Source organism: Anneissia japonica, unplaced genomic scaffold (genome assembly GCF_011630105.1).
Source record: "Anneissia japonica isolate Jap-2015-1 unplaced genomic scaffold, ASM1163010v1 scaffold3262_len730253_cov190, whole genome shotgun sequence".
Lineage (NCBI taxonomy): Eukaryota > Metazoa > Echinodermata > Crinoidea > Comatulida > Comatulidae > Anneissia > Anneissia japonica.
Genome location: NW_022732572.1, coordinates 680,060 through 691,878, shown reverse-complemented (window position 1 = coordinate 691,878; position 11,819 = coordinate 680,060). Strand labels below are relative to the sequence as shown.

General features: G+C 31.7%; 1 protein-coding gene across 5 annotated transcripts in view; it reads right to left on the bottom strand.

The window, feature by feature from the left end:
• The window catches only part of LOC117115723, a 53,499-nt gene that overhangs the window by 6,001 nt on the left and 35,679 nt on the right, over nucleotides 1-11,819 (bottom strand). The window contains exon 5 of one of the 5 annotated variants that reach the window (XM_033259643.1): nucleotides 1,440-1,470. The exons of 3 other annotated variants lie outside the window; for them this stretch is intronic. In XM_033259643.1, the coding sequence (XP_033115534.1) occupies nucleotides 1,455-1,470 (16 nt within the window). In that variant the 3' untranslated portion in view covers nucleotides 1,440-1,454. Of the gene's footprint in view, nucleotides 1-1,439; nucleotides 1,471-2,800; nucleotides 2,832-11,819 lie in introns of those variants that run through there. One more of the 5 variants, XM_033259642.1, reaches the window with a different exon arrangement.

Sequence of the window (11,819 nt, the reverse complement as noted above, 5' to 3'; positions counted from 1 at the left end):
TTACTCGAGTTATGCGAGGTATCGGCTGAGATTTGTGGAGTACAATTCAAAAACAAATATAGGTCTAATAATGAATTATTGTGATGTTAAATAGACAATGTTAGCTATCAAGGAGTGACGTTGTTTTTCATTGGGACCTTCGTCCCTTCAAGGCTAGGCCTATACCATCCTAACTAGTCTAGGCCTAGAGTAGGATAAGGCTAGCGCGACATGCAGACGTTCGTACGTGTTGGTTAGTCTACAAACGTCGCCTAAAGTAATTGATTTTACCCGGCAGAACGAAAGAAGGAAACTCAGCTTTTCAGTCGTCTTAGGCCCTTGTTTTTTGACAAACAATGACCTTTCAGAGGTCAAATTGCTGTCAAGAATATGAATTGGCTGCTTCGCAGCAATTATGTTGATGACAATAAAATGAAGTACATGAGAATGGTATTTATATTTAAAAATGGGCAAATGTTTTTATCACACACTACAAGGCAACAACAGTAGTACAAACAACACTGAATAAAAGAACCAGATAAATTTATTTAATAATATATTTATGATTTACAAACAATAAAGCCAAAAAATAAATGGCTGCACATACAACCATGAGCATCTCTCCATGGTGGCTCTTGTATGATGACATTTATTTATCATTAAATTATTTTTCAAAAAACAACACAACAGATTGTATCTTCATCATAGGCAAAGCCTATATTTAATCCAGTATATTATGGCCTTAACAGCCCCAACAAGACATGTTTCGGCAGTCTACTACCATCGTCAGTTATCGTACTGCACATAGGAAATCATTAGTAGGCCTATAGAGGAGTAAAAAAATCAATGTTTTGCATGCTAAAAAGTTGTGGATGAACCGTAACAATACTATAAAACGTAATATAAATAAAGATAAATTATTAAAATAAAATGATTAATACATTTAAAAATTAAGTGCCTTATATCTAGAGATACAATCAAAATTCAATAACATACAAGTAAGTACATTATGTAAATAAAAATCCAAACACCTTCATTGAGTATTTAATGAGGCTCAATTAGTTATTAAAATGTATTGTATTTTTTTAAATACTAATATTTCAAGTATGAATTTAAGGGGATAAATTGGAGGTAATAAACTCAGATCATCACAGTCAATTTCCTCCTCCTCAGCCATCACATGATTTAAAACTAACACTGCAGTAATAACACCTTGACGCCCAGTTGTAACTTGAATGATATTCCACTTGTTTATTTTCTCGCAGGACTTATTCTCATTAAAATAAAGTCAAACTAATAATACATCTACCCCGATAAACTTTAGGTCATTCGCTTCCTCAGCTGAAGGTATAAAACTTAAGATTTTGTCATCAAATACTGTAGCTGGTTTTTGTCAATATTAGTGAGTGCTTCGGCCAATCTTCAAACCAATTTAGGGCTGTTTGGCTTGCTTCAATTAAAAGGAAGTGGTCTTTTCAAGACACAATTAATCTAAGAATTTATGGACAAAAACCAACTTAAAAATTTAAGATTGAAATCTACAGTATATGATATAGCCAATTTCAAGAAAAGAAAAACATATTCGATGCATAAAAAGATATGAAAATATACAAATACAGCAATAGTAGGAGTATAAACCTGAGTAGTACCAAAAGTGACATTAATCACTATCAAGTATTTCTCCATGGTTGATAAACGTACTGTACAACATATGAACATTAAATATGTTATCATTGTCATTTGGAAGTGTTTGCACTTTATATAATTTCTTTTAATGTAGTAGAAAGGATATATGCAGCGCTATATGATTAGAGTATCATAGAAAAGATGATGGCACTGTACCTAGTCATTAATGTCTTGTATTCCGACTAATTACGCCAATTTTTGAGGCACAATTGACATTTCCTCTAAGCCCACCCCTTGGATATAGTTGCTAAGGTGATATAAATCAAAAGCCTCATAGTAACACATGATAAGCTTGGTTTCCATACACTCGCTACACTGTTGCTACAGTTTTTTTTATTGCAATTGTTACACTGCATTCTGTAGTTGTCCCTGACGCAATCAGAACGCTCCTCAATTCAACTGACCAATTACTGTAGCGTCGCAAAAGAAGTCAGCAAAAACGTGTAGCGTTTTTATGGAAACACTGTGTTTGTGAAAGCGCATATTCCTGTCTGATTGTTTTGATTGGTCGGTTTTTACGATTCATTGACATGCCAGAAATAAGCATTGAGCTCTTTTCTCTTTTCCATTTGCTGTTGTCCTCTGTAGCATTAAATGATTTCAGTCTTGTTATCAAATTATGAAATCAAAGACTTCATCTTGAATAACAACAGTTAATGTATTCCCCAAAGAGATACATGCATAAACAAAATTACAGTGGCCTGGATTTGAACCCAATACTTCAATATACTGAGTGGATGCTCATACAAATGGTACAGTAATTGAAATTCAAATGATACTGTGGATCAGTTCCTAAAAAAATGTTGTTGAGACAAATTCAGACAGCCAGCAACTATATACAGCATTCCCATTGATTAAAACATGAGAAATGACCTATCCTGAGGTTAACAGTACTTAAAGTTTTTCAAAGCGCATACTCATTCATCAAAGCATGAAGAATGACCTACCCTCTGGTTAACAATACTATAAGTAGTTTGTAGCAGTTTCACTAACTCTCAACATCTATCATTACATTAAATGTCAAAATCAATCAGACTTATACTAAAAAGGTTCTGCATTTTGAGACTCCTCATCCTTGGATCCATACCTTGGAATCCATCCCCTTACCATGATGGATGTTGCAACATTGTAAGCCTGCTGAAGTGGTCATTTAGTTTAGCTGTAGGCTGCAGACAAAAATAATTTAAGTCCAATGCTAGAATTAGCACGCTGTACAACGGAAGGCATTTTGTAATCAGTTTTATTACAATGTATGAGGAGTGGATTTTTTTTCAAGGTTAGATGAATACTCTATTGTATAAAATGTTAGAGATTAGGTTTTGAGTTAAAACTCGGAACCCTGACTGGACAGAATGATGGACGAAATAAAGAACTTCATTTTTTCCAAACCTTACTACTAGTTACGTAAACATGCAATAATCAAGGGAACGTGTAGGAACCCGAACCACAGAAATCACTAAGAAAGTATAATACATACTCCAAGTATTGAAATACATGCCATCGTGTTGGGATTCATGGGAATGGGAATCACTAACTAATCACTAATCACGTGTAGGAATCACTAACTTAACTGGTGAAACATTATCTAAAGAAGAGGAATCTGTCTTAACATTTGGTATCCGTAATGGATTAGAAACACGACCTAAAAATTCTGAATGTTTGTTTACGCAGAATCAATTTGGGAACAACTTCATAATGCTGATGCTCTACCTAAATCACTTATTAAACATGAAAAGATTAAGAACTCAATTTGTGCCATGACATGTAACTTTCTTGATTTTGATAACCACAACTTAAATTGATACTTTAAAATCCTACGCAATAAATATGTAATTCTTAGACCTGATAAAGGAAATAGTGTTGCGATAATGAATTCATTAGTTTGACTGAGGCTGCTATTCTTATGCAGGCGTCCGCATTGTTAGCGTAATTAGGTGAGCGGGGGTAAGACTGCCTGTTGACAAAATTCTGTACATTAAGATATAACAAGCAAAAACCGAGTAACAAAAGATGGTAATAAACTTATTGGAGGATGAAATCAAAGGGGAGTGAGGGAAGTTACAGAGGACAGGCATTGCCTTTGTAGGTATCAAACATAGAATTCAGGAATGGGAATAATAGCACCTTTATTGCTATATCTACAATGAATAATAGAAAAATGATAAACTGAGTGGTACAGACATGCTGCTATATACTGGGCTTACAGCTGCTGTATTTGGATGTGGAAATGGTGCTGTGGCTAGTGATATGCTTGTCAAATCCCTGGTTTTGGGTTGAAACCCTATAAAAATCCAGAATGTCTTTTAACAATTCCACCCATTAAGATTTATAATGAGAAATTTATTTCAGTCTCAAAAGTAAGTAGACTTGCTAATTACAGGATGAAACAATGCAAAAGTAAGTCTTTTTATGAGGCTTAGGGAATGGAGTTGTTATTGAAGTGTTTGAATGGCAGCATCTTAACCATCAAGCTACAGTTTCATTTCACTTATAGACCATCACACATTTAGTAAGTAGCGAGTCGCTTGCTGTCAGATGAGAATCAATTTTTAAAATGTTAATAAATAAAAATAGTAATTGACAATCGCTGAAAAGTCCACATCCATAATGGATAATATTCTCCATGCTGTCACCAATGAATGGGAAAAAAAACGACTCATGTTTCAGAATTACTTAAAACTGCGCATGGTGAAGGAGATCTCAATCAAATAAAATTACTGAAAATTTATTTGAAGTGCTACTTGCAAGAGATTTACTTTAACAATTCATATGATTTCTCATTTTCTTCTACTTTTCTATTTATTTTAATATACTTTTAATGTATTTGTTATTGACCAGGGGTTTAGAGATGACCATTTGATGTGTTGGGCTTTATATTTTAAATGTATATATGACAAATTTGTAATTGAAAAAAAAATAAAGATGTTGTTATAAATACGCACATTGCATATCAATGAACATACACCTTAGGATGTTTACATTGTAAAGAGGCATAAATAGATGAATTATTTAAATGCAGGTTCAAGTATTGTAGGAGTCAGGTTTCAATACCAATGACTCTGTAACATAAATTTTGGACGTATTTGAAGAAACCTTGTAATAGCACGCTTCATTGGAGTATAACAACATTCATGGTACATAACGTTTTATAGCCCCAAGTCATACTGCTGTTGCATGAAAAAAATCCAGATTCAGTTTAAAAGCTTTGTTTGGTTCATAATCATATTGATACAGTATCATGTATATTCCTTCTAGACTAGATGCATTTAATCATTCATTAACAGTATAATTTAAACTTGGTGACCTATCCACTGAAATGTTACTGATCTACTGGCAAGAAGGATATGGGAATATATAATACCACCAATAACTATGAAAATGACAATAATAAAGTAATAATAGTTACGAATTTACCTACCTGGAATAAAAAAACAAATTCAGTTTTAAAACTGGTTCATAATCATATAGATACAGTATTATGTTTATTTCTAGACTCAGATGCATTTATTCACTCACTTATTTATTAAAACTTGGTGACCTATTCACAAAATGTGTCAATCTCTATAGCAATAAGGATATGAGAATATTTTGGCTTGTCAATCACAGAGTAATAATAGTACCAATAACAATGAATATGACAATAAGTAATAATAGTTAAGAATTTATGAGGCACCTTCTTTCTTTGAAGTTCAAAAATCTTTCTGAGGTTCATCGACTTCTAGAGGTTGAAGCTACAATTATTATTGTCGTACTTAAAATGGTCTGATAACTACAGACTGCATAAAACCAATTGCCAAAATTGTATGTGAATTTTTAACAGATATAAAAGACAATGATAGAAGTACCTCTGGAGCAAGAAAGTATACGATAATGAATTAGATGACGATGAACCCTTCAATGCTAGTTAAATGCTGTTATTAATGGTATCTGACAAGTGCTAAACATGTGCAAATACAAATTTTCATTATTAATCAAAATCCATCATAAATCAGTAAATTTTACACTATTATCTTATATTGTAGATGTTTTTCTCAATAAATATAACATTAAAGTTTAATTATTAAATTGAAACTGAAGTATCATTCTAGTGAAGTCGAAAAACTAAGTTTTTTTAGCTAAATCTTAAACTTAAGTTTCAATTATAAAGTCTGAGACATAAGTTGCCACTGATTGCCATATTTGGAATGATCTCAACTAACACAAATCTCAATCCTTTACTTATAAGGACTTTATGAAATTACTCTCAGGCTAAAAATTTAATCTCCTTACAGTTCCCATGGGAGACACTTCTTATGTTATACTATTATATATTATTTAAAATCACTTTACATATGTTTTATATTTTATAGTATGACTAAGTTATTAAATGAAGGATTTATAAATTTGTAATCTAATGGAGATAGAAATTTCTCACCATTCTTCTGGGAGTATTTATTAAGCTATCTAATCTGATAAGGATCTTATGTAGGCCTACTGTATTTGCAATTTTACATAATTAGTAAATGTTTCGGGTTACCTTCAACCCATCATCAGTTACAAAAAACACAACAGAAATGAACCAAATACTTTTCCTGTAGACCTGAAACATGTCTTCCATTAAATCTTTTGTGTATTTTTTGTCAACTTACATCCATCTGGTTCTATTATCAAGGATTTCAGTTCAAGAAGATTACCAGTTTCTTTATTAAGAAAATATGAAAAGATTACTCTTCGTTTGAACAAAGCCGAATTGGATTTTAATTTTTTACATAATTATTTATATGTCTGTTAAAGCTGAGGATATTAATAAAAAAATAATTCCTTGTTCCACCAATTTATATTAAAAGCTACTGGCCACCCTAACACACAATGCCGAGGCTTAGTGCAATGGGCTAACAGCTACTTTACTATACTATACAAATTAAGGAATTCAAATTGAATCTTACTTTTCAAGTTTATACGTTCAACATAGACAGTCTTCATTAGTAAATTCTAAAAATATCACCTGTTATAAGGGTTGATGAATCAATGGAACTGCATCATCACTCACCCTTAATGTTGACCAACTAGACAACACAAGTGATTGATGGTCAACATTGAACTGCAAATTACGATAAACTGGTCAGCAATGAATGACCAGTTTCAGCAATGGATGACCAGTTTAATAAGGAATTACTGAGGTAAATAGAGATAAACTATCTTACAAACAATATACTGAGATGAATATAGATATTTAGACCATTATAATACTGAACCATTGATTTTTGCAGAAACAGATGATACTTAACATAAAGACCATAAATGAATATGCATCTCTCAATAATAACTTTATTTGACATTACAATACAAAGAGAAAAGATGAAAATACTTAATTCTTAAAAGAGAATGTCAGGGGTGGAGAGGGGGATAAATCTCTAATATGGAAGATGGATAATAATCTAATAAAGAAATGCTAAAATACTGTAAGAAAATTTGATTGTTATAACTTTCAATATATTAATTAATTATGCTTTTCTTATTTAGCACATATTGCAATAAATTTCCTCTTTTTTGGCAAACATCTTGGCATTGTAATACATTGTTACCTTGGTAAATCCACAACAGTGGTTACCATGGTTTCTTAATCCTCAGGTTAGTATTATAGAAATAGCAAATTCCGGTTTTCATGGCGACCGCACATAAAATTGTAACATAGCACTGTTAGCGGCTGATCACGATTTTCTATTTACACATTCCATTAGTAGGCCACAACGGATAATATGCATACAATTAGATGAGAAAGTTATTTTTTGTTATATTCGCATCCACAATAATATGTAGGACTAACTTAGCACATCATAGCCAGGGGCTTCTATCTGCAGATAAGTCCCTGCCATTTTGATAAATGAAACACATTTCCAGCTTTCTGGGAGAGTAATCCATCTCATCATGTTTATTAAGCATTATCCAATGATAAATACAAAGAAGGTTACAAAAGAGGCCTCGCCCAAGCGCACATGTAAAATGGACATTGTGGGAATCAAACCCCAAACTTTAGATTCAAAGGCCAAATCACAACACTTGTCATTTTTCTATTTTTTATAGTGGTTCATAATGTACAGAATACTTTACATTCCTCCATCTGAAATATGGAATTAGCTTCACTAAACACATTTGTCAATTGGCCAAAAATATCTAATTTTTTTAATTCAGTAAATTCAGTAGGTAAATATAAAATATTTAAAAAGTTACTGTTTTCAAATTTTCTAAGAATCACATTTCAAAACACCTTGATTTAAGTGATTGCTTAGAACAAAACATTTTTTATGTAAGCACTACTAATGCTACACCTACAACAGTACTTAATAACACGGTGTGAATGACCTGGAATGTAATTTCCATCTTTGAATGAGAATTAATTACTAACCATATCCTGTTTTTAAGTAAACTGTCAATCGATTTGAATGTGGACAAAAAATGCTAGAGGGAGAAACGTTTTGAAAATGTCACCAATTAAAAGCCTGTTAAAATAGCACATTTTTAATTCCAATTTGAAAAATAGATGTAAAGACAGCCTGTACCCTTTAGTCAATGTTGAAAGAGTAAAATCCAGCCAGTCAGTTGGGAAGCAGAAAAAAAAAAGAACACAAAAAGAATGTGAATAAGATAAAAATGGATAGTAAAAAGAGAAAGAGATATAAGATCAGAAAAGAAAAAAAGAAATGCAAAAAAAAAAATCCAAAAGATTGGAATTGGAAGGGCAATGAAAGGGAAGAGAAAGAAACAAAAAGGAAAAGGAATCTTATGTAAAGAAAAGGAAAAAGAATGGAAGTTTAAAAGAAAAGTGAAAGAAAGAAAAGAAATGAAGTGAAAAGAAAAAGAGAGAAGGAAGAAAGGAGAAAGTGAAGAAGAGAAATATCACACACAAAAAAATAAATTAACAAGTTTGTTGCATCTCTTTTATATATGCGGAAGCCATTTCAATTAAGTACTTAATCAAAAAGTGGAATGCCAGAATCAGTGAATGATTAGTAACTTAACTGATTAGCCTACACAGTTAAAAAAGTGGCAAGTTAAAAAGTTGAATTCAATATTTCAAATTTTTCATTTTCAATAGATTACTGCCATCATGAAATTTACTCCTTCACATAGTAATCTACAAGGGCTGCTCACATAACATTATTCATATCCAACATGAAGCGCACTTGCCAATTACAGACGCAAGTCATGCTCTATAAAATCCTTCAATATATTACCCTCTAATTATTACAATTTCTACAAACCAATCTTGGATACCGTAGTAGTAGGTGAAATATCTTAGTATAGTTATATACTAAAGTAGAACCCTTTATTAAGGGGAAAACAACGGGACCAAAAAAGTGTACCCCTAATAGGATGTCCCCTCATTTGGGTGTCCCAAAGTAGGGATTCTACTGTACTGTATTTGAAATGTTCTTGAAATGATGTGGAAACATTTTTTTTTTTGACATGTTGAAAATAATTGCTTCCATTTTTAAATTGTTAAAATGGTAAACCTTGTTATTTTTATATATTTCGTATATCCTACTAGACAATAGTTGAATTTTGATGACAGACAGTGAAAATGGAAATAAAAGGGAGAGAGACTACATTTTATGTGTGTCACAGTGCACAAAAATATGATAACACTGAATAGGTAAACAGAAGCTTATTTCCCTTGTGTCTTTAGATTACTTTATAATGACATTATCATTTCCTTTCTTCGAAACCTCTTGGGGAAAAATCGTCAACGAAATTACCTAATCCGAAGACTTCAAGCGCAGATACAATAAATGTCTTGTGTCTCATGGTGCCAAATCATTATTTTGGTCTGACATCACAGAAAACATACAGTACAATAACAAATTATATGTCCTTTTTTTCTCAATTATCAGACAAAAAATTGTGAATTTCAAATCTGCAGAATACCATTAGCATGTAGCAAGTTGAATGTAAATAATTGAAACGTTTTAATACCAGATAATTATCTGAAGATGCTTTATTAATTATAGAGGGCATCGTATACAGAGGTTCGTTTCTAGAGGTATACTAAAAGAGAAACGAGGAGACACTCCATATTATGCCCGTTTAGAATCGCTTCATCTTCTTCCTCTCAGCTTCCGACATGATTTTAATCTCATATCTTTTGTACTCAAATGCTTATTTGGGAAAATTGACTGTCACTCCATCTCAGACATTATCCATGTGATCTCCACACACACAAGCAATGTAACCTTTCTACATCAATTTTCTAGGACCATTGCTTATAGAAATTCACCTGTAAATCTATTTCCTAGTGTGTGGACCAAACAGGAAATCTGTAGTACTGAAACCTCTTCCCAGCACTCTCATGGATATTCATTGGTTCATTATTATCACCCCTTTATTCATTTTTTTTCTATTTGTTAATCTTTTTCACTGCTATTACCAATTTTAAAACAGTAATTACCTACATTCATAGACCTTAATCTTATAAATAGTTTTTTAATTAATAACTGATCTTTAACATGTTTAATTTCAGTAATCTTCTTTTTATATCATTTTTTTGTGTGTAATAAGTGATATTTATTTATATATAAAGTAAGAATAAGTTTATATTTTCTAAAATTATGAATTAGGCCTCTTTATAATGTATTTTGTATTTAAATGTGTTTTTTTATGTTAATATTTATTAATTTGGCAGTTGATTCTCTTTGAGTTGTAGTAAAATTTTGCTTAATCTGCCCCTGACCAAAATTTGTTGTATTGTACCTAATGTAAACGTGCATTATCAAATAAATAAATAATAAATGAAATGAAATTCTCATATCTATATGTCCTTCTGACCACATGGTTATTATATATATATTGATTTACATTAAATTCATAATCATAATTAAAATCATATTCAGGTGGTTTGATACCATTTATCTTAACATTTGAAATTAAAATCTACTCTTTCTACAGCATACTAGAGAATTTTCTATTCTACTTATTAGTCAAGATACAGATAGGTACAAAAAGTTGAAGGGATGTGTAATTGGTGGCTATATGCTTGTCTTCCAATCCACAGTCTTAGGTTCACCTCCTCCAGTAGGCCTCACTATGTGAGACTTAGTTTACAGAATGTCACATTAGTTCTATCACATAATTTATGAGTGTGTGGTGCTTGAGTTATTTGTGAGAAATAAAAAAAAGACCACAACAAAACTAATGGATCCGTAATCTTAAATAAATATATTACGATCTAGCCAATTTACAGAATTATACTTTGATCATGTTTGTCACTCTGTTTTGTTGATCACGGTGTAAGCAATCAATCATTACATTGGAAGGATGTATCCAAAGGCTTAGAGTCAAATCCAACACAGCACAAAAACTTTAATCATATATCAATCATTATACTACTGGAGGAAATCTAAATCAAATTGACATTCTTTAAAGATATTGAGCAAGAAATTTGTTTAGTATAAGCTACAGACGAAGTCTCAAGATTCAAGATGCATAGTTCCCTTCATTAAATCAAATTTAAGTTGCTCTGCCGTGTGGAAAGTTGTTGGTTTGTGTAGGGGTTCTGAGGGTGACAATGTTGTAGAACTAATACAGTAGGTCACGAAGTGTGAATATATAACACTTTAGTGAAATGGATATTTGGCCTATAGGGGGAAACACAAAGACTGCAGCGGAAGAATGTTTATTAGAACTGACAGACACATTTGATAAATCAGTATGTTCTTGGGATAAAGTCAATATACTACAAAAATAACATTTAGAATTTTCTCCCTGTACAAAAATGTTATTCATTTTATATATTAAATTAATAAATCCACTAAAAACAGATCAATTAATCACCAATGAAATTGAAAATAAAAAATAAACAATTCGATTAGTAAAGAGAAACGGTGTTTGGAAAGTTGGTAGGGAAGTTCAAGAGCATACAACTACAATAATCATTCAATAAATCAAGCTTAATCAATCAACTAATTAACCAATCAATCACTGACCAGTAAAAGTTGACAGACATGGGAAGGGTTTCTTTATCCCCCTTTGCAATAAAAATATAAAGTATCTAATAGCAGATTTCGTGCACACCTTTATGAAAGCAGGAAAAATGCCAGCTAAGTACTTGTTACACTAGCTGGAAAATGTTTATGTTCTCTTGGAGTGTGCTTTTAGAAATGCCATTATAACACTAGTTT